General features: G+C 37.8%; 1 protein-coding gene and 2 pseudogenes across 2 annotated transcripts; 1 reads left to right on the forward strand and 2 right to left on the reverse strand.

Moving 5' to 3' along the window:
• Window positions 1-203: 203 nt before the first annotated feature.
• On the reverse strand, window positions 204-322 carry LOC120601352 (uncharacterized; annotated as a pseudogene).
• Window positions 323-6,345: 6,023 nt separating this feature from the next.
• LOC120601164 (60S ribosomal protein L32-like) lies at window positions 6,346-13,505 on the reverse strand (annotated as a pseudogene).
• Window positions 13,506-13,545: 40 nt separating this feature from the next.
• Window positions 13,546-26,949, forward strand: ZC3HC1 (zinc finger C3HC-type containing 1). 2 transcript variants are annotated; one of them, XM_039860846.1, is made up of 10 exons: window positions 13,546-13,732; window positions 15,489-15,600; window positions 16,909-17,059; window positions 17,595-17,678; window positions 20,926-21,053; window positions 22,054-22,208; window positions 22,959-23,202; window positions 23,559-23,771; window positions 24,200-24,406; window positions 26,518-26,949. In XM_039860846.1, the coding sequence occupies exons 1-10, from the start codon at window positions 13,587-13,589 to the stop codon at window positions 26,584-26,586; spliced, it is 1,509 nt and encodes a 502-aa protein (XP_039716780.1). In that variant the 5' UTR covers window positions 13,546-13,586; the 3' UTR covers window positions 26,587-26,949. The 2 variants fall into 2 exon arrangements, with proteins under 2 accessions (XP_039716780.1, XP_039716781.1); XM_039860847.1 differs by having other exon boundaries at window positions 16,909-16,924.
• The last annotated feature ends 686 nt before the right edge of the window (window positions 26,950-27,635 follow it).

Below are 27,635 nucleotides of genomic sequence, written 5' to 3' on the forward strand. Positions count from 1 at the left end.
AAAAAAAGTCTATGGCTCTAAAATATAAAAATCAAAATTAATAAATGTTAATTTTCTAAACAATCTGTACCACTGTGTATGTAACCAAATAGTAGATAAAGGAAATTTTCTTTCTTTTTTTTTTAGACGAGGCAACCCTTGGTTCACCTCACAGATTGCAAGGACCTTGTCAGCTGACAATCCCTTATGTTTTTATTTTTTTACCCCTACAGCACCTGGTCTTCCTAGGTGGTCTCCCATCCAAGCACTAACCAGGCCCCACCCTGCTTAGCTTTCGAGATCAGACGGGATCCCCCTCGTTCAGAGTAGCATGGCTGTAGACAGGAAATTTTCTTTTACTAGGAGTAAGCTACGTATTCCAAGTAATAAATAAAAAGTGAATGATAGAATATCACCATTTTGCAACCCTTAATGAATTCAGAGACTAATCCATTGAGCATGAACCTCTGCTAGCATCACAAAATAAAAGATGAGATATATGTGTCTCTAAAACATAAACATGACTTGAAGTAGTCTTGTAGGAAAAAACTGAATCTGAACCTCATAAGACTTCTGTATCTAACTATAAATTTATAGAAAATATAGAATACAGAGGAACATATAATACCACAGAGATGCAAATAGCAAAATCCAGACTATGGAAACTCAAAGGATAAACAACCAAGTTTCTTCAACAAATAAATTGCATAGGAAAAAGATTTGGAGAGAGAAATCTACAGATTGAAGAGACTTGTAAAGGTTCTAAACTATGAATACACAAAAAAATCATTGAATAGAAATGGTTGCACAACTTTGTTAACGTTAAAAGCACTGAAGTCTACACTTGAAAAGGGTGAATTTTATGTATGTGAATTATATCTCATTTTAAAATGTTTTAATAATACAGGAAGGGAGAAGGAGATGGGGAGCTAGATGAAATAACATTAACCATAAGCTGAAGCTAGGTTCTGAGTACATGAGAACTATTCATTATATTGTTCTGCCTACTTTTGTATGTGTTAGAAGTTCCTTATAATACAAAGGAAAAAAAAAGTCTACAAAAATAAGATACATTAACCAATCAATTGAAAACATATTATAAATATATATAATCAATTTTAAATATATAAAATCAATTTTAAATTCCAAAAACAAAATGAAAGATTTATTCTTAACTAAATTTAAAGTTATTAAATTTTAAAAGCTTTTTTAAAAGGTTATAGCCAAATTTTTTTAATGTGGAATGCAGGTACACTTTAATGGTTATTAACATAATTTGGAGAGAGACCTTCAAAATAAGTGCATGCAGACAATATGTACCTGCCAATATAATGTAATATGAAGTATACAATGTCACCTATAAAGTACTAATGCTAAAAACATTAACTTGACTCTAATCAAGATTTAAGCTATAATATCCAGTTATGGGAACTTTCAGGGGACAAAGGAACATGTGAAACAAACACATGCAGGGGACAATCTCCACGATATCTAGCCTGGTCTTGTCAATAAGTCAATGTCATGAAAAACAAAATAGGAGGTTGGTAACCCCTAATGGAATAATAGATCTAAGTAATGACAATAAATGGTTCCTAGCATAACAAAAAGGAACAACCAGACATTACGTGTCTGCTGACAAAAGTACACAAACTCATCCATGAAGGAGTCTTACCAAAAAAAATGAATCTGAATAAAGTCAAACTTGTAGCTCTAACTACCAGTTTACAGGAAATAAAAGGAACAGAGAATGTGTTAAATGATATCTTGAAGATGTAATCTGAAAAATACATAATGTGGAAAACTATAGAATAAACAGCCTATTTTCTTCAATATTATCTTTCAAAGAGAAGGAAGAGGAAAAGAAAACTGACAGATTGTTAACAGAGTTTTAAGAGACATGTCAACCAAATGCTGTGTTTAGGCCTTGTTTGCATTTTGATAGAATGAAACAACTATTTTCTTAATGGAAAAATTTGATCGGATATTGGATTATATTCAGGAATCACTGTTAATTTTTTTAGATACTGTGGATATTTTTTTTTTAAAGAGCTCTTATCTTTTAGAGAATCATACTGAAATATTTACAGGTAAAATGCTGATATCTAAGATTTGCTTCAAAATAATCCAGGCAGCGGGACATGAGAGACAGGATGAGAATGTAGATTAAACAAGGATGACGATGAGTCGATGCTCAGTATAGCTGGATGATGGGTACTTGGCGTTCACTGCACTATTCTCTCACTTCTTTCATATACATTTGAATTTTTCCCACATAAAACGTTTTTAAAAAATAGTTCTTAAAAGAACAATTCCAGATTAAAGGAAATTTACAACAGAATGTATGTGATCCTCTTGAACAAATCAAATTTAAAAAATAATTTCATGACAAAGAAAGATTATTAGAGACTATTAAAGAATTAATGTAATATGATGATATCAAGGATATATTAGAAAATCTCTATTTTTTAGAGATGCATAATAAAATATGTAAGAATGGGCTATCATAATACTTGAGACAGCAGGACCATCTCTACCCTCCTGAAGCTAACCCATAAAGATAGCATGATAAGCAGGAAGAGCTCTCAATTCACATTAACTCAGAAAACAAGTTAGTCAAAATTAGCAAGAAGTCTGCATTGAGAATATTTTCCAGGAAATCTATTTTATAAATGTCGAATACATACAATGATTCAAACAAATTTCCACAACTATTTTCCAGAACTATTTTCCAGCAGAGGTCCTATAATGACAACTTTTAATGCGGTGTGAGAATAGAGGATTGGGGAAGTGGTAAAAAGTACTCGCTATATTATGAAATCTAGTTTTATTTCTCATATTGGTGTCTGAAATTCAACACTGTGTAACCCAGTGGCTCTCAACCCTGCCTGCACATTGGACTAACCTGAAGCCATTTTGTAAAATATATCCAGCTGTTTGGATCAGAATCTCTGGAGCACAGGCATTGGCCGTATTTTTGAAGTTCCCTGCGTTATTCTAATCTACAGGCAGGGTTGAAAACACAAGTGTAATTCTCTGTATCCCAGTTTTATCACATGCAAAATGGGAGTAATATCTCTTGCTTTAGCAGCATCTCAGAGTTATTGTGAGAGATCAATGAAATTGTATACGTGAATATACATAGAAAAGAATAATATTTTATGTAAATGTAAGGTCATATTCCCATATTAGCAATCAATGCATAGCAGCCCTTTAAAAATGTTTACTTCTTGGACTGTTGGTTAGTTCGTTATATATTAAATATGATCCAGGATCATATAAATTCCTTGGTAAATAGTCAAAGGTAATTAACTGCTTGTCATCAGCCCAGATCAAATTAGCATTGATATTGAGAAGCCAAAGTAATTAGTCTTTAATTTAGTTAATTACCAAAAAAAAAATTATAATCATTTACACATATAAGCATTACACACATATGCATTATACATAAGATGTCATAGAAACACAAAATATACATTGTAGCTAGGATTAAGTTTGTCTGCCCAAAGAAAAGGAGGACAAGGGCTCACATTTATTGGCCACCTTCTGTGAACTAGACACTTTCATGTATGTTATCTTTTTTAATGGGCAGATTCACCTACCACAGTGTTTTTGAAACATTAAGTCATGAGATCAGTTTAGCGGGTCATGACTAGTACTTTCTAAATGGAATACAGTGGGAAAAGAAAAATTAAAATATAAAAGTGCAAGAAAAAACGGAGAGTACAAAAGGACCAGGAGGTCCTGAAATACCTTACCTTTACGTATTCAAGTTGGAAGGACCTGCTCTGGAGGATGGATGAGCTATAGAAACTTTAAGGTTCCCTCTTAGAGTATTCAGGCAGGCATTTGATTAACATTAGGGCTGGTAACTAATGTGTTTACACAGGCCACAGCCTGGAAGAAAATATTTACAAAAGACATATCTTATAAAGAACTGTTAACCAAAATATGCAAAGATCTCTTAAAACTCAACAATAAGTAAAAAATAACTCTATTTAAAAATGGGAAGAAGAGCTAACAGATACCTCACCAAAAAAGATATGCAGATAGTACATAAGCATATGAAAAGATGTTCAACATTATATGTCATTAGGGAATTAAAAATTAAAACAATAGTCTATGGCCATGCTACCCTGAACAAGCCCGATCCCGTCTAATCTCGGAAGCTAAGCCTGGTTAGTACTTGGATGGGAGACCACCTAAGAAGACCAGGTGCTGCAGGCATAAAAGATAAAAAATAAAAATGAAAGAAAGAAAGAAAGAAAGAAAGAAAGAAAGAAAGAAAGAAAGAAAGAGAGAGAGAGAGAGAGCGAGCGAGCGAGCGAGCGAGAAGTAAGCAAGCAAGTAAGCAAGCAAGCAAGCAAGCAAGCAAGCAAGGCTTGTAAACTGACAAGGTCCTTGCAGTCTGTGAGGTCAACCAAGGGTTGCCTCATCTAAAAAAAAAAAAAAAAATTAAAAACAATAATGGAAAACTCCTACACACATTAAAATGGTTAAAATCCAAAACACTGACAACACCGAGTGCTGACAAGGATGTGGAGCAATAGCAGTATCATTGTTGGTGAGAATGCAAAATGGTACGTCTACTTTGAAAGACAGTTTGGCAGTTTCTTACAAAATTAAACATACTCTTACCATACAATGCAGCAATCATGTTCCTTGGTATTTACTCAAAGGAGCTGAAAACTTGTGTCCACACAAAAACCTGCACGCAGATATTTATAGCAGCTTTACTCGTAATTGCCAAAACTTTGAAGCAATCGAGATGCTCTACAATATATGAATGGGTAAATAAACTGTGGTGTAGCCATACAATGGAATATTATACAGCACTAATAGGAAATGAGCTATCAAACCATGAAAAGACATAGCGAAAATTTTAAAGTGTATTACTTACGATGCAATATGTAAATATGCCTTACTGCTGAATCGTACACCTGAATCTTACTGGATTTCGTTAAACAATGTCACCATAATAAAAATAAATTTAAAAAAATAAAATAAAATAAAATCTAAAAAAATAAATAAAAATATAAAAGCATATTACTAAATGAAAGAAGCCAACCTGAAAAGGCTACATACTGTTTAATTCCAACTATGTGACGGTCTGTGAAAGGCAAAGCTACAGAGACGGTAAAAAGATCAGTAGTTGCCAGGGGTTTGGGGGGAGAGAAGGGGTAAATTAGTGGAGCACGAACGATTTTTAAGGCAGTAAAACTATTCTGTATGATACTATAAGGGTGGATACGTGTCATTAGACATTTCTCCAAACCCATACAAGGTACAGCCTTAAGAGTAAACCCTAAGATAAACTATGAACTTTGAGCGATGATACAACTCTGCTGCAGGACACTGATAATGGGGAAGACTGGGTCGGGGGAAGGGTTACATGTCAGTTATGAAAACAAACTTTCTTGCACTGGTGTTTTATAACTGAAAGGCAAACAGAATTCAACTTTGTTTTATTGTTATTTAATAAGTTTAGTTTTATACTTGACATCAGGAAAACGTCAATGTGATGCAGTGATGCCGCTTTAGTTGCAGCAGGCTAATGAGAAGAGGACAAAGGCTGCCTCTTCATAACATGTAAATATGCGCTCCTACCAAATGAAGTCTGCATGATATCACAGCAGGAAATTCAAAGTAAATTTCACAGCGGTCCTAATGTTCCAAGTCCAGTAAAAAGTAGGAACTTATTTTTTAAAAAACTGAATAATGGTCCATCACTTTTAAAGTTATGTGAATGAGTTGTTTGAGGGTTTATTTATTTCCCCCAAAAATCTAATAGAAAGTTCTGGAATAAAACTAGATGATTTTTTTCAACATCTGCAATATTGAACTTGAAGTCCAGATATGATTTCCTGTCCCAAATTCCAGCAATAATTGATTTATATTCTTATTTGATACAGATTTAGGTAACACAACTACAAGGGAACAAGACAGTTTTATGAAGACATCAAGCGACATCTCATTAAATTGACATTAGAGGAATGGCAAAGATTTGTGAAGTATCACATCCAATTATCCCAAACAAGTAAACAAAGCCTTGAAATTATTAATATCACTTTGTATTTTGGGTGTAACAAGCTTAAATGAATAGGAACTCTCTGCATGTGTTAATATTATTGAAACTAAATTAAACAAGCAGCTTTAATAAAGAATCTAAACTGAGACATATTTTTTATACCTTGGTGATAGTTTGGCAAAGCAGCATCATTCATCAGAGTAAATTAATGTCACTAATAAATATTGTTTTGATTTTATGGTTATTTATAAGATTATCATTTTATTTTTATAAGCACTATAAGGAGCTTATAAAGAATTTATGCATTTAAGTAACATTTTTGATAAATATAACTTGTCAACATTGAAGAGGAGGCTTTCTGTTTAAAACAGGATAAACAAAATTAAAAGGCGGAATGAACATCACTCAATTTTAAGAAACACTGTTCTACCAAATTTTCCTTCTTGCTTATGTTAAATTGGTTTTGTTACCTGAAGCCAATAAAGTCCTAATTAATACCCTACCTCTAGAGTTATAATAGATGCAAACCAGTAAGTATAATGCAAATGTGAGATATTTACTAAGATATTTATTACATAAAATAGATTCTTAAGATATGCTTTTTATTCACTCAGCTGGGAGAGGTGAAATAAGATAATAATATATAAGTTGTAATAGTCCCAAGATTGGCCCAATAGCAATTTAGTAACTATACTATGTCTTTAATTTTTAAAATAACAAATACATCCTTATTGTGTAATCTACCATAAATAGAAGAATATATAGAAAAAGTAAAACTCTCCCCTTCACTCTCCTCCCAGTCCTAGTCCCCACTCCAAAAGACTGTTAACAGTTTGCTGTCTATCCTTCCAGATCTTTTTCTGTGTATTTACATACACATATGTGGATCCGTACAGGTATTCTGTTTTAGTTTGTACATAAATGGGATTATACAAAGTATATTCTGTAGGTGGTTTTTGCTCTTTTATACATTATGTCTTGGATATATTACTATTTTTTAACAGGACTTCATTATTCTTTCTTTCCCTCCGAGAGAGGAAATGCCAGATGGCAGAATTTTACGGTTTTATTAACCAAAATATAATGTGCACACAAGCTGCCTGTCCATTTTCTTCGCTGCGCAGCCTGGCATCGGGATTGGTGACTCCGATGGCCAGCGGGGCTGCTCTTCCCGCAGAGGCTTTGCCGTTCCTTAAGGAGACAATGTGCACAATCTCAGCACAGTAAGATTAGTTGCACATCAGCAGCACTTCAAGCTACTTCACATCGTGGACCAGGAACTTCCAAAGGCCACTGGGCGGCACGTGCTTTGTTTTCTTGTCACTCCCATAACCACGTTGGGCATGAAGATCCGGCCTCCAACCTTCTGCGCACCCTACTGTCAGCGCCTCTGGCTTTCCGCGCGTTACACTTAATTTTGACATATTGGCCTGACTGGTGCCGAATGAACTTCTTGGTCCTGTTTTTGATGATCTTGGGCTTCAGGAGGGATCTGAGGGCAGCCGTGATGCCGAATAGGAGATGGCTGCCACCTCCCGGAGGCAGCGCCGAGGACGTGAGCTTCATCATTCTTTTTAACGTGCAGCCATTTTCTGTTATCTTCGGTGGAAACGTTGAATGAAGACCTCTCGCCCCCCAAGACAGCACATTGTCTTTTGAATTGAAATTTACAAATATGGCCAAAACCAAAAAGGTGTTAAAGAAATCCAAGGACTCCAAATAAATTCGAGCAAAGTTGGAGTTGCCTTCAGCACCTGAACAATCTTTCACTTCAAAAAAACAAAAACAAAACAAAAAAAAGGAATAGGGTTTGGGAGGGAGGAATTTCTCTAAGTGTCAAGGTCCGAGTGGATCTGGGTATACCCTTGTCCACCACACTGCATAGCAGGTTGAAAAAGCCCCACTGACTTTCATTTCCCCTGAGACTTCAAAGGACAATATTCTCGTTTCTCCATTCACATTTCACTGCTTACATCGAGGGTTATGAACCTCTGAACTGGTGAAGTCTATGGATACTTTTTCAGAAAAATATGTTGAGTGCATAAAATAAAATACATAGGATTATCTAGGCGACCAATTATAATAAAACATAGCTATCAAAATAGTAAAACAATTAACTTTGTGATGTAGTAATTCATGTACCTTTTATATTAAACACATTAACTAACAAGGTCAAGTGGGAGTTTCATAACTACTATAGTTTAAAATAAACTAGAAACAATATTTTAAGGTATTTGTAGTAACTATAATGGGATATGCAAATACCTATTTCTACTGGTGACAAAGTCACAGTATAATTATACCACTGTGGTTGTTGCCTACCTAAATAATGGAAATGCTAAATTTCAGTTAGAGGATGGTGAAATAATGGTACTTTATGCCTTATCTATACTTGTTTCCTTGGTGTATTACTTTGCTAAGGCTGCCATAACAAAATACCATATACTGAGTGGTTCAAACAAAAGAAATTTATTTTCTCACAGTTCTGAAGGCCAGAAGTCCAAGACGAAGCTAACAGCAAGGTTGGTTCCTTCTGGAGGATCTGAGGGAGACTCCGTTCCGTGCTCGTTTCTTGACTTCCGGTGGCTTCTGGCAATCCTTGGCATTCCTTGGCTTGCAGCTGCATTGTTCCAGTCTCATCACAGGATGCTCTCTCTGTGCATCTCTGTGTCCAAATTTCCCTCTTCCTAAAAGGCCACCAGTCATGTGGGCTTTAGGACCTGCCCACATCCAATATGACTTCATCTTAATTATATCTGCAAAGACCCCATTTCCAAATAAGATCAAATTCATAGGCTCTAGGTAGACATAAACTTCAGGAGGACACTATTCAAGCCAAGTTCCCAGACCCCCTGGTTTAAGTGGAATTAGTACTAAGTCCAAAAGAGAGAAATGATAAAATGCTAAGGGTTATTGTGTTGAAGAGTGAAGTTATGGATTTTTTCTTATGCTTATTTTCAGAATGTTCTAAAATATAATTATATTTAAGAATAAAAAATTAATAAAGAAATGTTGATATGCTGTTGATTTTAAGCACTGGCAACATTTTAGATAATAATTTCCCTTTAATTTAGCCTTCGATGATTTCATCAGCACAAAAGCAAAGAGATCTGGTCAAGTAAAACAGGTCAGGCTACTGGTTTTATACATCTGTGAAGTTGCAGATTAACCTGAATAATCTCTGCCAAAGAAAAATGTAGAGTCATGCTTAGCTCTTTTAGTAAAAGAGGAACGTGATCAAAAAGTCTCATAGACATAAGGCATCGTTGGATAAATACAAACTACAAATGCAATTTAACAATGAAATTTAAAAACAGTAGTCAACATACCTGATTAAAAAGAGGTTAAGAACCCATATATTTATGGGCAATGAATATCTAACAAGACTGTCAAGCACATTCAATGGAGAAAGAATAGTCTCTTCAACAAATAGTGCTGGGACAACTAGATTTCCACAGAGAAAAAAATCAAGTTGGAGCCCTACCTCAGACCATATATAAAAATTAACCCTAAATGGATCAATGACCTAAATATAAGTGCTAAGACCATAAAATTATTAAAAGAACACATAAAAGTGAATCTTAAAGATCTTGGATTTGGCAATAGAACCTTAGATATGACACCAAAAGCATGGGCAAGAAAAGACAAGACAAATTGGATTTCACCAAAATTAAAAACATTTATGCATCTAAGGACATTATCGAGGAAGTGAAAAGGCAACCAACAGAATAGGAGAACATGTTTGCAAAATATTTGAGAGTTTCTCAAGATGTTAAACATAGAGTTACCAGGTGACTCAGAAATTTTGCACCTTGATATATGCCCAAGACAACCGAAAACACGTCCACATAAAAAAATTGTATACAAATATTCATAGCAGCATCATTCATAATAGCCCAAAAGTGTAAAAAACCCAAATGTCCATCAACGAATACATAGAAAAACAAAACATGGTACAGCCATACAAAAATGAAGTACTAATACATGCTACAACATGAATAAACCTCGAAAACATTATGCTAAGTGATAGAAGCCAGATGTAAAAAGCCACATATTTTATGACTCCACTTAAATGAAGTGACCAGAATAGGCAAATCCATTGTGACCAAAAATAGGTAAGTGGTTGCCAGGGGCTGAGGGAAGGGAAGAATGAAGAACAACTGCTAATGGCGTAATGAAAAGTTTTGGGATTAGATAGTGGCGATGGTTGCACAACTCTGTGAATACAATATAAAACCACTTCATTAAAGGGTGAAATTTGTTTTGAAAGTTACATATCAATAAAAAATAGCTCATGAGAAATCAAAATGTTTGATTAATGTGTATCCATTTAAAAACCTATTGTCAAGTTTTAAAGACATTAAATTTTCCCTAAAAATACAAATTTTGCTGTTTGACACATTTTTCTACTTCATGAAAGAATTATACTAGTGAACATAGTATGTTTGACTCATTCTTAAGAGAGGTCCTACATAGCACAAAAAGTTTATATACATCAATTTTTTGTATATCTCACATTAAAGAAAAACACATTTAATAAAGACAATGACGGTTGGAGCTAATAGCAGAGCTGTCTGCTTCTCTGGGATAAACAAAACGGATAAGCTGACCCTGAGAGGGAGATTAGCATGCCAGAGGGTTTGGGGGAGAGCACCTGGGATCAACTTCATGGGAAGAAGAGGAGGAAGCAGGAGTGGGAAGGAAGAGAAGCTGGACTGTGATGATGAAGTCTCAAGGTTGGCCCCAGAGGTCCCTACAGAAAACTAAAGCCGGACGGCCCTTTAGCATTGTCCTGAGTTGGAGCAAAAGGCCTGGGCCTTTTATATCTCCATCTTGATTCGTCTCTGGATGCAGGATGCTCTGGGGAAGGTAACCGGCTGCCTTCAGTCAAGTAACTCCAAAAAGGGCTGATAGCTGAGGGCTTCCTGCTGGTGGTACTCCCAGTGGCTGTGGGAATTAGTTCTTCATTCCTGAAGGGGGACCTAGGTGGTGCATCACTGCCTCCACCACCTACACTAAAATGCTTAGGAAGAAAACTAGCACTTACCGAGATTCTACCATGTACCAACCACTTTCGTAGACATTTTCCCATTTAATTTCATAATCAGAAGTTTCTCGACCCCAAGGCCACATAGTTAGTGATAGATGTGGGAGGAATGGCCATCTCTTTCCTCCCCATCACATCTGCCAAGTGACTCTTTGAAAATAAGAAATTTCAGAAGTATTTATTGATTCATGTCTTAAAACTGACATCTTCTGAACATCTGCTATGTGCCACACACTGGGAAATTATAGAAAAGAGACAAAATGTCTTTCACACACAAACATATGCACAAATATATACATATGTATGTAAATATGTAAACATATAATGTATGTACACATACATGGATGTATACATACATAGTTGTTCAGGCCAAAATCAGAGCATCCTGCTTAAAATCTATTCTCTTGCCTGCTATATGTAACCCATTACCAAGTCCTGTTGTTTTTAGCTCTAAAATGTATCTTGAATTTTCCAGCATCCAGCTATCGCCACCCCAATCTTAGCTCATCATCATCTTCTGCAGGGGCTTCTTTAGCAACCTCCTAATGGTCACTCTATGTCCTCTCTTGGCTCTAATCCACTCCACATAGTCTTCAGGGTGATTTTTCCCAAAATGCATAATTATTCATGTTACTGTGCTGCTTAAGGTGTTTCAATGGCTGTCTTTGTCTTTCAGGATAAAGTCTAAATTCTTTAGAAGGTTTACATACATTTATTTAAAAACTATTTATTGTCTGCTTTGTCCCAGGCACTATTGTAGACACTGGGGATACAGCAATGAAAAAAGACAAAGCTCTTACTCTTGTGAAGATTATACTCTAATGGGGACAGAGAGAAAAATAAACGTAATAAGAGAAGCATATATTATTCTACAAAAAGATAAGCACTATAGAGAACAACAAAGCAGAGTAAGTGGAAGGAGAATCTTTGAGTCTGTGTGGGAAGAGGGGGAGCGGCAAGTTAATATAGAATGGTCAGGGTAAGTCTCACAGAGGAGGTGACATTTGAACAAAGAAGTCACAAAAAACTGAAGGATGTGAGGGAAGGAGCCATAGGGGGTATACGGAAAGCCTTCCAGGCAGCGGGGGAGCAGGGGACGGAGAATGCAAATGGTGAACTTTGAGAGGTCTAAGTGTGTTGTGGGGGGCTGTGCATCCTAAAATGTTTAGCAGCATCACTGGCCACCCCAGTTTTAACAACCAAAAATGTCTCTAGAAATTGTTACAAAGCAAGAAAGATTCAAGGAAATTGAGAAGATATTTAAGAGAATATATTATTTTTAGCTTATTTCGTTTATTATGATGTTATCAAACATCTCAATAGTAAAAAGACTATAATGAACCTCTGTGAGTCTATCACCCAAATCTAACAATTAAAAACATTTTGCAATCTTCTTTCATCTATTCCTCCACATATTTTCTTTTCCTTGAGCATTTTAAAGCGAATCTGAGACATCAAACTGGTTCACCCATAAATACCTCAAGATGTATCTAAGGGCTTTAAAAAACCATAATCACAATGCCATTAACATATATAACAAAACTAACAACTCTTTAATATTAACTAATTCTCAATCCATATTCAAGTTTTGAAAAGGAAAGATGATAATGACTGGCCATAAACTTAAGCTGGCTAAGGACAGTGGGAACGTGGTTAGATTATTAGGTTAGAGATCCTGGTGGGTGAGGAGTTCATAGCAAGTAAGCTGGAAGGGTGATCCCACTTCCATCTTTGCTCACTGCTCAGTCACAAGTCTTTTTCAGTTTATAATGAGACGAACTCCTTCCAATCTGGGATGTCGTAAGATTCTGGGCAGATCTCTTTCCCACGATCTTATCCGTTTTAGCTCCAGCACCAGACTGTATCAGTGGAATATGCAGACTAAATTAGGTCCTCCTTTTAGACCCTTTGTGCTTCTTCTTTGGAGCACTTACAATCATAATTTCAAAACTATAGGAAAACGCATTTGTTTGATGTCTAAGTCCTCTAAAAACTACGTCTCCTTTGTTCACTGCTGTCATTGCTAGCCCCTAGGGCAGCGTCAGGACACAATAAATATTTGTTGGACAAAGGAGTGTTCAATAATGTCAATGCCACACACTTCTAAACCCACCCGCAACAAGGTTTCTAAGGATTCAAATTATTTACTCTCAAGCGACAGGTGCCAATTCCTCACTTGTAAAAAAGATATAATTTAGGAGGGCCATATAAGTTAATTACTTGAAGACTAAATTGGGCCCCTCATCCCTGCTGAATTTGGAGAGACAGCGCTCTGAAAACCTTTATCAACCCAAATATGCTCGTGTATAAAGGAAACCATTAATTTAGGTTCAATTCTAAACACCTGAGCCCTCCCGTGGTGGTTTACCTTGTTCTACAATAGCCAAGAAGGGGTGGGCCCCGAGTTCAGATTGGGCGTGCAGACTGCGTGAGCAAACGCGCGGGTCTCTGCCTGCCGAGGAGGATCTTAACCGCCCAGAACGGAAGTTCCTGAGCCTTCAAACCCGCGGGGAAGCAACTCGGCAACGGACCAACATGGCGGCGTCCAGTGAGGGACCTGCGTTTGCCGCGGGGGTTGAAAAGAATTGGGGTGCTGTTTCTCGCTCCCCAGAAGCGACTCCACAGAAAATCCGTCAGCTTATAGATGAGGGGATTGCTCCGGAAGAGGGAGGCGCTGAAGCGTGAGTTCGCGAGTCTACCCTGGGTCCGGCACCGGCAAACTGGGAACACAGGCCTGTAGGGGATCCCCTGGGTCGGCGACTCGGGTGATAAGGCTTTGTCCTGGGATCTGAAAGAGTCTGGGGTTACTACGCTTAGTCAGCCTTAATTTCCTTGGGCTGTACTGGATTTCGTATCAATGGGCGGAATTTTGCCATAAGTCAGGTTTTGGCGGGGAAGGAAAAAAATAGGACCTGTAACTATGCGCACCTGACTGACCTCTTAGTTGGGCTTCTTAATATTTTTTGAGCCCTAGACACCTTTGGCGGCCTGGTAAAGCTCATGGACCCCTTCTCAGAATAATATTTTTAAATGTATAAAGTAAATTATGTAGGAATACAGTTATCAAGGTAGTAAGAAAAAGTGATTCAGTAACATGATTCTTTATTAAAGTTAAATAAGATCTAGTCATAGATCTATTAGCTACCATAATTTTGAAGTAGTGATAAGCATACACGGTATTTCAAAACGTGTAACAACTATAATGCGCTGACAAAATATCTGTAATTTCCATTGGTGACAAATTCACAGGTACTGCTGATGCTAATACGGTTTTATTTATTACCCATAATTGAAGGAAATGCTAAATTTCAGTTAGAGGTTAGTAAAATGTCTTTTTTTGCCATCTCAGTGTATGAATCCTCTGAATTTTTCCAAGAATTACACCTCCCTGAGGCTCTCTATAACTCTTTGAGAGAGACTGTAACACAAATTTCTTTTGAGTTGTAATAGTTGTATTCCTGTTTCCAGGCACTATTGAAATGCCTTTCACTGAAAACAAGAGAATTGTTTTTTCTGTTTTTTTCTCTTTGAATTTTTTTCATGAAATTACCTAAAGATCTTTACTTTAATTAGAATTTTCAAATTATGACTTCTTTGGGGAGGAGTGGGTATCAAGGGTTGATCCAGGTAGAACTATCAAGGTTGTTTATTCTGCTTTTAAAAGAATTACATTTCTAAGATGGTTCATATTAAATAATGCATAGAAGCTGAAGTCATATTTTGTGTTTACTAAAGTTAGGCAAAATATTGTTGGTAAGCAGTGAGTGAACTAGAGGAACAGTTTGCCCATGTAGGTTCAGTAGAGTACTGTGGAGATAGAAGTTGCTTGTAACTTAGGTATGGCCAAACTGTAAAGAGATTTGAATGCCAGACTGAAGAGTTTGGTTTCTATTTAGTAAGCTCAGTTGTCCCTCAGTACCCGAGGGGGATTGGTTCCAGGATCACGTTCAGACATCAAAGTCCTTGCTTAGGTCTCTTACATAAAATGAGGTAGTATTTGCGTATGACTTATCTTCCTATATACTTTAAATCATCTCTAGAATTCTTGTAATAGCAAATACAATGTAAACAGTTGTTATACTGAATTCTTCAAGGAATAATGACAAAAAAAGTCTACATGTTTAGTATTGTGGCAACCATCATAGGCCTAACTACATAGTTCATGCCAGCAAAAACATAACATTTTTCCTCCCGAATATTTTATATCTGCAATTCGTTGACTCCACGGATGCAGAATCCATGGATACAGGGGGTCGACTGTATCGTGAACATTGAAAATGTTAAGCAGAGGCATAACATGACAAAAATGATTTTTAGAATGGTTAAAATCCAGTGTGATGTGATTGATGACATGAAGGGCAGAGAAGCTGGATACAAAGTGTTTAGGCAGAGTGATGCCATGAAAGGATTACTAACAGCTCTGCCACTTTATTTTAGGAAGGACACATCTTCCACATTCCATTCAGTTAATGGATCACCCCAAGCAGAACAACTTCCATTGGAATCTACAAGCAAAGAAGCCTTCTTCAGTAGAGTGGAAACATTTTCTATATCCTTTTTTAGTTCTTGGCACTCAAACTTAATGTTTTTTGAGACTATACTACACTTCCTGTCTCTTTCTAGATTTTCCTCTGTATATCAGTTATCTATTACTATAGTTATTACTTACCCTAAAACTTAATGACCTAAAAACAAGAATCACGTATCTCACAGTTCCTGTGCATCTGGAATCCAGCTACAACTTAACTGAGTTCTCTGGCTCAGGGTCTCTCGCAGGCTGCAAATAAGATGTGGGCTGGGACTGCACTCATCTTGGAAGGATCCACTTCCAAGGTCACGTGGTTGTTGGCAGGATTCATTTCCTTGTGGCTGTTGGATTGAGGGTTTCAGTTCTGTACTGACCGTTGGCTAGAGCCCTCCCTATGTTACTTGCTACATGGGCTTCTCCACTGAGATAGTTCACAACATGGCAGCTAGCTCCCCCTCAGAGTGAGTAAGCAAAACAGAACCAGACAGAAGCTAACCTCTTTGTAACCTAATCTCAGAAGTGACATCCATCACTTTCGCCATTTCCTGTTCACTAGAATGATTTTTTTTTTCTAATTTAAAACAATTGTAGACTTACAGAAAGGTCACAAAGGTTACAAAGAACTTTCTGAGTACTTGAAAGTTGCCAAAGTGATACCTCATTATCCCCAGATATATCCTCCAAACAAGGACTTTCTCCTATTAAACCATAATGTAACCATCAAAATCAGGGAATTCACATAAGAAATTACTACTTTCTAACTTTCATACCCCAATTATGTCAAGATGCTCTTGATGCTTTCAGCCTATTTAAAACACAGATTACACACACACATTAGTACATAACAATCAAATTTTGGGCAGAAGGGATAATGAAGAATATTTTTATTTTTATTATTCTTTGGAAGGTAAAAAGTAGATGTGGTACAATAGGAGAACATAGATGAGTGGTGGAAAATATTTCTGCTTATCTGGCTTTCACCATGCCTTATTACTTAGGCATTCCGCTAATGTTTTTAAATCCCTAGTGTTTCATCTTAGGTGGACGTGAATAGCTTCTATATGCCATTCCACACCAATATTGAAACATATAAAATACATAGGACATACTAGAGAAAATGTTTATAACTTTTTCCCTCTGCTTATTACTCAGATGACCTTCATCATTTTGTGATATGTGCTTTAAACCTAGTTTTAACACTTTTTCTTCTTGCTTCCCCCCTCAGTTTAATGTGTTTATTCTTATATGCATAAAGAATGAGTGCAAGCTTTAATTTCTGACTTAATCATTTTAACATACTTGCAGTGTTGTTTTTCTTAACATGAATACTCTTTGAAATGGGCAGGTAAGCCGCCCGAGCTGTCTCCACTTGTCTGTGCAAAATATGGCTGGGTCACAGTTGAGTGTGATATGCTCAAGTGCTCCAGCTGTCAAGCTTTTCTCTGTGCCAGTTTACATTCAGCTTTTGATTTTGACAGGTGTAAGTATAAAGTGTAAATTATATTTTTCTCCATATTCAAAGATTACTAGTTTTTCTAAAAAGACTTATTTGATCAAAAATGTGTACTACTATATATAACAAGGTGAACTTGTGATTGTCTTCACCCTAATTATTAGCTTTAGTCATTGCCTTTTTAAAAAACCTAAGCTACTTTAGAGTGAACCTGACTTCATGTGCTCTGGGAAATTAACAGTCTGTTTATTTACTTTATGGTTCCAAAATTTACACTTAGGCAAAGAGAGAGCTTTAGTGAGAGCTCACACTTCAGAATGCCCTTCTTATAGGATGCATAGTACCCTCCTGGTTATTGATCTTAGGACCTTGATTTAGAACTTGTTATGTAGGAAATATTAAGATGATGCAATTGCTAATATTTTTATGTATTTTTTAAATTCTCTTAGTTTTTTTTTATTTTTTTATTTTTAGTTGTATCTATACTCATAAAGGCTCTTTGCCTTTGGATTTAGCATCTATATAGTCTTTTTTAAGGCATTGCTACCTTTGTGGGTTTCAGATAAGGAACGATGTGCCGAGCTGAAGAAAGCCTTGTGTGCTGCCCACGAGAAGTTCTGTTTCTGGCCAGACAGCCCCTCTCCAGGTACTCATTTCCGAGATTTCTCATTTATCCTCTCTTCTTGGTCATTGCATTTCTAATGTTTATTTCTTTGTGAAAGTCTAATCTTTGAGGTTCTTGTATTTCCTTTCTATTTGTGCTTTTCAAGAAGAACTGACTTGCATTCATTCACGTTATGTTACTGCTTAACTTTATTAAGTTCATTTGACATGCCAGAGGGTTAGCCTTGCATGCATTATCCCATTTAATCCTCACTGGAGCCCTGGGAGGTAAACATTATCAACCTAATTTTGCGGGGTGAGGAGACTAAGAATCAGAAGTCTTAAAAACAACTAGTGAGGAGCCATAACTAGGGTTTTATCTGATTTCAAACTCTCTGCTTTTTCTATCATAGCAGGCAGCCCCGTGTTCTACCCTCGCTTCCTTTGGTGCAATAATGGCACTAGTAGCAGTTAAACGGTTGCTAAAGAGTCACGGAACCTCAAATAACAGTAATTACAGATCTGCAGTTTATTACAGTAAAACGACACACTATAACAACATCTGAGTAAAGGTGTCATCGCAGTCAAAGACTGCCCCACAGTGGTCTGCATCAGCCAGACTGTACAGGGCACTCTCTTGAATCAAGAACCATTGATGTGTGCATGAAACGCTGTAGAACAAGGGAGCCGAAAATGTAGTCTCAAGTGAGATCTTTTTATATTTTGCTGGTCACATAGGGATATTCCTGCTCTGTAACCAGCCTCAGCAGCAGAGTCCTCTGCGAGGCTCACTAAGACCAGGCACAGAGCTCTTGGGGCTCATGGTTACAAAGCAACATTATCATTCCATATATTTCATGCTTGACCCCAGATCAGTGCCATGCAGGTATATTTTTTCAGTAGGACAGCTCAGGCTAGTTCCAGGGTCACTGATGCCCTGGAATATTCCATGAATGACCACTAAGAGGAAAAATTGGGTTGAAAGTGACCACAGAGCGCCATCTCCTAATAAATGTAAAGGTGATAGGAAAGAGATTATTAAGAAATAACATTTTTAAAGTGAAAATGACTGTATAACAGGATTTCCTACAGTCGGCTGAGCTATTTCATTGTGTAGTACAACAAAACTCAGTCCTATGAGGATATGAATTCATCTAGGGCCAGTGTGCTCAGCCTAAGTTTTTAAGAGTCTGCCTAGAGCTTCGTTGGTGGTTCTCAACACCACTTTCTTGACTCCGTTCATAACTGCAGCTACCACCTACTTGGAAACCTCCAACTCCTATCCAGATCTTTCTTTTGACCTTAATTTATATTTCGAACTACCTTCTACACATTTCTACTTAATATCTTGCAGGTACCTAGAACTCAACACAAAGAAAATGGAATTCTCCATCTGATACTTAAAACTTGTTTCTCTAACATTTTCTCCATCTTGGTAAATAGCGCTGACCTCCTCCAGTTATCCTAGCCAGAAACCTGGAAGTCAGCTTAGAAGTCTTTCCCTATTATCACCATCAGGTTCTATATCTTTCTGCTTTTTAAATAGATCAAATATGACCTTCCAGTTATACTATCCTTTGGTTTGGTTCTTTAACATTCAAGAGATTTGTGTGGAGAAAGGAACACTCACAAGTACTTATTAAATTTATTAAGCGTGCCTAATAAATACAATTCAAAGGTAATATTTTTCTAACATTAACCAATAATTACAAACTAAATTAAATCCCATTAAACATTTTAAATTACAATTACTAATTTACTACAACTAATTGTTTTGGCCAAATACTAAAATATACAAAATCTTCACATGTTAATTATAAAACATATTTAAACTTATGTTAAAACATTTTCATGAGTTTAATTTCTTCTCTGTGTACTCTTTTACCTGCATAAGTTTTTACTAGTACTTTCTTAAGATTGTGGCAATTAGGCCAAACTCCAAATTAGAAGATAATCAGAAAGGTGTCGGAACCTGATTTCTTCCAGGTTATGTCAAACTTGAGCCACTGGTCATCAGAACATAATTTTTTATTGTTAAACCTCACTTCGTTTTTTAAAGTCCATATCTTTCCCATTGATTTTAGATTTTTTTTTCTTTTTTTCTTTTTTTTTAGGTGAGGCAACCCTTGGTTGACCTCACAGATTGCAAAGACCTTGTCAGCTTACAATCCCTTATTTTTTATTTTATTTATTTTTCACGCCTACAGCACCTGGTCTTCCTAGGTGGTCTCCATCCAAGTACTAACCAAGCCTGACCCTGCTTAGCTTCCGAGATCAGATGGGGATTTTCGATTTTTATAACCCAACTTTTCTTGTATAATGGTGCATCTTTTTAAATTGGTGAAGTGTTTTGACATATTTGGTTGCTTGCAACAACTTTAAATAGTTTGATAATATTTAATGATATTACAGGTCAAAGTCTAGTCGCTAATGATACAATAAGTGGTAGATAAAAGTGCTGCTGTTACTGCTTTCAGGCCCCTTTTAATAACAAAAGTGGGAAAAATTTTTTAAGCAGCCTTATTGAGGTATAATTGACACAAAAATGCACATATTTAGGTATACAATGTCATAAGTTTTGACATATTTGTACACGTGAAGCCATATTTGTACTACATTTCTATTTAATATCATGAGTTTATATTCATTTTCTCTATTTAATGCTGTATATTATTCCACTCAATTTTTTTAAGGAGGTTTCATTGATAACTGAGTTTTGTGTGATCGATGCACCTAATCTCCGTCGTCATTCCGCTGGTGTTTTACAGAGATTATTACTTTATATCTCTTTAACGTCTGCCAAGCTTATTTCTTTGCATGCAGACTGACGCCTTACAGTCTCTACTCCAAACTGATGCATGTTATCTAGAATATCACTTTCTGCTTAAAAAAATTTTTTTCCAGCAGTTTCTCATCACATACATTAATAAAGTCATGGCCTGGCCGCTGCCTACACTTTGACTTGCTCTCCTGCCACTCCGCTTCCAGGCTTCCTGTGTCCCAGTCCTGTGAAACTAGAATTCCCCAAATGCACCATCCTTTGAGTCTTTGCTTTGACACTGTTGTTGATCTTTCAAATTCAGCTAAGACCTGACTGCTTCTGAGAAACCTTCCCTGAGACTCAGCTTTTTAGACATAATCACAAAAGTATCATCAAAGCCCCATCAAAAAGTCAGTAATTTCTTACTAGCATCAAATGTCTTATCAATCGCACATATCCCCTGTTGATTTAATACTTTTTTATTTAACAATTTACGCCAATATAATCTTCCAGTTTATTTTTTCCACAGATCGATTTGGGATGTTACCCTTGGATGAGCCTGCTGTTCTCATTAGCGAATTCCTAGATCGTTTTCAAAGCCTTTGTCACTTGGACCTCCAGCTTCCTTCCCTGAAGCCAGAGGACTTGAAAATTATGGTGAGTTTTTTTGACTAGCTCCTGTTATCACCAGCATTTGTATATGAAACATTTAATGACAAGAGGATGCAGATTTCTATGAAGAGAACTACTAGTTTGTCTCTCAACTGACCTTTTTCAGTTTCTGCCAGAAAGGTGACTGTTGAGGGTTTAATTTAAGGAAATGCATTGCAGTTAAACTTTCAGATATAATTCTCTAAATGGTGTAAGTTCAATTTTATCCTGATTTGTTATTTAAATATTTCACAGAAAATGCTAAAATGTCACTTCATGTGGTTTATTGCATACCATTTCCCAAAGAAGTGCTAGAGGTGAGAGTTATAAACTCCCTCTTCTTTTATGAATAGAAATTTTGAAATGCTCTGGCCCATCTGTACTTTGAGTGTTGACTGTCCCATTTCATCACCTAATAGGTACTTGTGAAAACAAGCTTTACTGTGTGAAATACAAGCTGTTATTTTGCTGCTTCAGGCCGAGAGGCAGTTATGGGTTTTAGCACCAAACTATTAACCTCTGATGCTTGTTATAAATTTCACCCGGTCCCTAGCCAAGGCAACTTTTTTTCACCCTTTCTTAGTTCTTTAATATTCTTAGATCAAAAATAAAGACTCTGGCAGGCTCTATTGTTTAATTAAAAAGTGAATTCAGTGTCAGGCCAAGATATAAACAATAACCTATTTTCATTATTTGGGTTTGAAGTTTACAATTTCAGAGAAAGTCTGCAATTGGTAAATTGAAAACAAGTTAGTACTAAGAAAAGGTATGGTAATTCCAGGAAAACTGCTACCTCTCTCAGTCAGCAGATCCAGGGCAATTCAGAAAGACTGTGTGATATCTTAGCTTAGGCCTAGAAGGAAGTGTTCTTTAATGAAGAAACTATTTTCATGCCTGTCATTTCTGTCATGATTTTTGCCTTGTATTATCTAGATACATAGGTATATATAACTTTTCTTTTCTTGGTGGTTGAAACTTTTAGCTTTTTACCTTGGTTCCTTTGTAGAGCTTGACAGAAGACAAGATCAGTCTTCTCCTGCACCTGCTTGAAGATGAACTTGATCACCAAACTGATGAAAGAAAAACTGCCACCAAATTAGGCGCAGATATTCAAGTCCACGTCACTGCCTGTATTCTCTCTGTTTGTGGCTGGGCGTGTAGGTTAGTCAGCAGATTTGCCTGGGGACATGAACTACGGTATTATACACCCATATATATTAGTCACTAATAGTATTTAGAGATCACATGGTGTTTCCTGTGAGACAAACAGAGACAAAGAGAAACTGAAGATGGAGTGTGGGCGGTAAGAATCAGTGACAAAACCAGAATTAGAACACAGGAATTCCTGAACACACTTGCACTTTGTTTCTTTTACTGTCGCTTCCTAGTTGGGAATTTGTGTTCCCATAAACAGTGAAGCCCCTTCCTATTCTCAGAAAGGAAGAAAAATCAGTTCAATTGATATAAACTACCAGAGGAAATGCCAGCTGGAGTCTTCTGGGCCCCCATGTTGGTGTTTCCATGCCAGGTGCTGGATTAGGCATAGAGCGCCTCTGAGATAGAAGGCTATCAGAACCAATCCTGATTTACTTTGTTTTTTATGGTAGATTAAGGAATAATTTTCATTTAAAAGGGAAAAAGTTTTAAGTGAGACAGGGAAATTTGTAAAATATAACCTTTGAATAGTCTTGCCACAGAAGAGCATACCAAGGCCCCTAGATATTTCTATAAAAATAAGTGACAGATGCTGAAGTTGGGGTCCTGAGATCAGAGGACAGCGTTCCTGAGAAGCTGCGGTTCCCAGTCACTGGGCTGTTGTAGAGATCTGTTTGGTGAGATAAAGCATTACACTTAGTTCCTTGGAAATGTTACCCTTTGAGAAAACGTACTTTCTTTTCTGTTCTTACCTAGTTCTTCCTTGGAGCCCATGCAGCTCTCTCTGATAACATGTTCACAGTGCATGAGGAAGGTTGGGCTCTGGGGCTTCCAGCAGCTTGAGTCATCCATGGCCGACCTGGATTCGTCCTTTGGCCTGACCAGCTCCCCCATCCCAGGCCCTGACGGGCGGCCAGAGCGCTTCCTTTTGGTGCCCGAGTCTCCTCGGAGGATGATGACTCGGAGCCAGGATGCCACGTTTTCCCCAGGCTCGGAGCAGGTATAGACTTAATTGGCTTGTTTGGAGTGGATGTTTTAAAAACCAGCATTCTTGCCAAAAGTGTTGTTGGTGGAAAAGTTGGAAACTAGCTTAGGTGGGTAGGCTTCGCTTCTAACCACATTGATCGGAATACCATGTAGTGGTTTTATTCACCAATTACAATGGAAAAGCTAAATTTATTATTTTGTATAGAAGTCTAATATTCTTTGAAGAGTTGAGTTATATAGATAGCTCAAAAACTAAATTATTAGAGTTTAAACTATGAAATACTGACTTTCACGTGCTTCTGGAACTATTTCTTCTGGCCACAGTCATTAATAACACTGCATACTTTTGTTACCTCTTCTTTCCTTCAGGCTGAGAGGAGCCCAGCTCCCATCTTCTCCCGAACCCGGAGCGGGGACTCTTCCAGTCCTGTTGACCGTCCTGAGCCAGAGGCTGCTAGTCCCACCACCAGAACCCGCCCGGTGACCCGAAGCATGGGAACAGGAGACACGGCCGGCCTGGAGGTGCCATCTAGTCCTCTCCGGAGAGCCAAACGAGCTCGCCTCTGCTCTTCCAGCAGCTCGGTGAGTCCGCCTGCACGTGTGGAAGTCACCGAGCCCACCGTGAAGGGTGGAGAAGCGGGCACGAGCCCGTCCCTGGGCCTGTGGCCATAAGTAGATTGTGTGTATAAATCTGAAGATGAGATGGTTGGGTGACCAAACGGAAAGCAGTGCAGGGTTTTGTCGTTCGTTTCTTCGGGATGGATCCTAGAGAGGCGATAAACACTTGAAGCACATAGGACAGCAATGAGATGGGAGGACAGACCTGAGAAGGTGGGGTTTGTTTGACATGAAGGGAGTGAATTTGAAAAGCAAGCAGGTAATGCATAGGCAAAGCTTAAAGGAGAGCGTAAAACTAGAAACAGGGGCGCTCTGAGTGTGGACTTGACGCCTCTCCGAAGTCACGGAGCGCCTGCCCTGCGTTAACACTCTTTCTCCCCCTCCTCCCTCAGGACACATCCTCCCGAAGCTTCTTCGATCCCACCTCTCAGCACAGAGACTGGTGCCCCTGGGTGAATATCACACTTGGCAAGGAAATCAGGGAGAATGGTGAAACTGAGGTAGCTGCCAGCACGCCTGCAGAAGCGGGCTGGAAGTCAGTGCTGAGCATCCTCTTGGCCCACAAACAGTCTAACCAGCCAGCGGAAACAGACTCCATGGTGAGATAAGCCGTCATCCTGATCGTGTGCAGCGCTTGCTGTTTATAGGATGAGGAGCAGGGCCCGGTCCTATAATTAGCGCCCTGCCTGCCCTCAGCTTTCACGAGTCAAGTTAGACTCAGTCCGATTTCATCCTAGAGAACAGGCCTGGAATTGGTTCAGTGTCTCTGCAGTTCAGCACATGACATTCCATCAAATTCTGATAAATCCTTTCTCTCTTCAACTAAAATGACTCAGAGAAAAAGGAGTAGAGAAATAGAAAGATGAATAGGCAGCTGTTCTGGCCTCATGTTGCAGAACAGCTGCTTTTTCCATCAGTTGTTGTAACTTACATTTGGAGTCTGGCCAGTTAACTGTCTGTGCTCTGACACCAACCTTACAACTTCATTCCTCACGGTGGGCTGCTCTGTGATGCAGCCCCAGACTTGTGCGTTGATCCTCAGCTAACTATTGCAGCGATGACCGCTGCTAGTTACAAATGTGGGGAAATGCCAATCCATCCTGACAGCTGAGAAAACAAGTCAAATGTTCTCTCTGTGTAAAGGCTAGAAGTGATAGGGTGAGCATTAAGGAGTCGTGAAAGCTGGGTTCTCTTTCTTTTGTTGGCTCATTCTCTAAGTTGCCTCATAGCCTGCCTGGTATAAATATAATCATTTTTGACCTCTGTTCCCTCCAAGGATAAAGTTAAAAAATACTCAACAGCAGATGTTTATAAGAAGCATTCCCAGATTCATGGAACTACAGTGATGCTAAAACCCCAAGAGTGTACATTCGTACTCTGAATAAATATATAGATAAAGGTTTTCCAAGATTTTTTGCAGAAAAAAATCTGCATTTTCCAACTTGAAAACTTGCAAATACATAAAACTATCTGAAGACAGATGTTTGACCCACCTCTCAAATTAGAGAGATTAGATCTATCTTTGCACATAAATCCTCTCTGCCTAGAGCCTCTTGAAATAGTGTACTGACAGTTTTTATTAACTCCTCTCTGTCACTGTCATCACTAACAAGAAACGCCACAGTACTTTTTTTTTTTTTTTGTAATGGGAAAAGTAGGTCTTATAATTAGCCCTGCATTCCAGGACTTTTAAAATCTTTTTTAGTAGCTTGTCTTTTAACCTTCCCACAGCTGCTATGACTGGGAAGTACAAAGCTTAATGAGGCTGTGGTAAAGGATCTTGATGTTAGAAAAAAGTTTATACTATTTTTCATCTTAAGTTTGTTTCAACTTTGTTACTTTACTAACTGAATTGCCCTCAGTCACTAGTAGGAGCTCAAATTTTTCCCTCCTGAGCCTTTATTTTATTGAGACATCCACAAAGAGGATAAGAAAACAGTGAAAATGTCGTCTTATGTCAGAAACGGAGGTAACTTAGTGAATTATCCTTTTGGATGTTATTTGTGCTCTCACTGAGACCCTGGGCTCTTTACTGTGACTCTCAAAGGCAGAGGAAACCAAGTGTTCTGACTTACTGAGAATGTTTATCTTTTAGTGAATTGTTTTGTCGCCCTGTAACACCATTTTTCAGAATCTCAGATCACTTCACAGGCATGATCAAGTGGCAGTGAGATTCTTCCTATTATTAGCTCGACTGGCTAATACATGAAGCTGAGAAGGCCAAGGTCATAATTTAAACTCTTAAGGGTCATTTAGTTTTATTTCTTGGCCTTGGATTATACTGTTAACCTCAGTGAGGCATCACATAAATGTGAGTCCTTGTTTACAAGAAATAATGAACCAGGGCCAATTCAGCATCACAGATGAGAAGCCAGCGTAAAATGTTGCCACACTATGGTGTGTCAGAAGTGTCATCCTCACATACAAAGGTAAGGACAGATACGGATACTTGGAGGGAGGACATGAGCCGGATTTTCGCGGCTCAGAGTGTACTAGCAGGAATCTAACAGTAGAACACAAGCTTCTTGATAGTTAGTCTGGCTTTAAGCATATTATGTATAGCACTATATAAAATTAACTTGTTTTACTCAATTCTAGACATATCTAGATCATTGTAGGAGAAATTTACAGACCAAGCCTTAAAGCTGTTATATATCTTTTGTCTATATAAAAGAATTTAATCTCTAATAATGAGCTTTTCTCCCTTTAGAGCCTGTCTGAGAAATCAAGGAAGGTATTCCGAATATTCCGGCAGTGGGAATCTTTATGCTCATCCTGAAGATACTTCAGCCTTTTCTGGAGAGAAGTAAAATGAGTGGCTTTGAAAAATAAAGTCCGAATTCCCTTTTGATCAGCTTATCTCCGTTCTGGCTTAATCATAAGGAGCCCCTGCGCTTTCAAAGGCAGTCAAAGGCAGTGAATGTCACCGTCTGCATCTGACAGAGGAGAAACCTGTTCCCACACAGGAATGGACAGGGTGAGACACAGCAAGCCTGGTTCTGTTAAAGGAGTGTCCGGTTATGAGACTAGACGGAGGACCAAGGACTTGAGCGCTTTTAGTGTCTTTAATGTGGAGAAGTGTTTTAAGGACTCATATCCCAGGAATATGACATGTGTTAATAAAATTTTTGTTAAAATTCTTGCTGCTGGAGAACTGTTTTCCCCCTTGCCTTCTGGGACTGAGACTGAGCAGAGACCAAGAAAACTTCAGTGGAGCAGCAGACAGTCAAAATTTTAGTTTTTCACTTGGCTACAAAGCTTAAAATTTATTTGTGTTTCTAGTCAAAGAGGTATTCCTAAGCCAGAGCCAAGATGGTGTTCATTATGTCAGCAGGAATCTTCTCATGTGTTGTAGTGAATGATAAGTTGATCATTTTCTCTCCTCACTTTGATAATAACAGAGTAAATGACTATCACAAGGGGAGGAAGGCCCTTCAGAAGAGACCCCTATCTGTGCATCGTCTAATGCACAGCTCCCCTGAGTGGGGCTCCCCTAGGCATTTGCCGCTGGTGGTGAGCATCAGTCTCCATGGTGAAGGTGACCTGACCCATCTAAACAAGACAGCCCGCTGATAAAGTGACCATGAAGGCTAGAAAGTAGTTACTCTCTGAAGTGGCATATTTTTGTAGTTGGTCGGTTTTATAACTCCATTTATACTGAACTATTTTAAAGAAAATAATAGACATAATATTCTACTCGTGCTAAACTTTAGTTTACATCTCTAAAAAATAGAACATTTTTTCTACATACTACACCCAACAAGAATTGATAATGCCTTAATATCATCTAATACCCAGTCCATGTCAAAAATGCCTGATTATTCCCAA

The sequence above is a fragment of the Pteropus medius genome, unplaced genomic scaffold, assembly GCF_902729225.1.
Source record: "Pteropus medius unplaced genomic scaffold, Ma_sr-lr_union100, whole genome shotgun sequence".
In the NCBI taxonomy this organism is placed as follows: Eukaryota; Metazoa; Chordata; class Mammalia; order Chiroptera; family Pteropodidae; genus Pteropus; species Pteropus medius.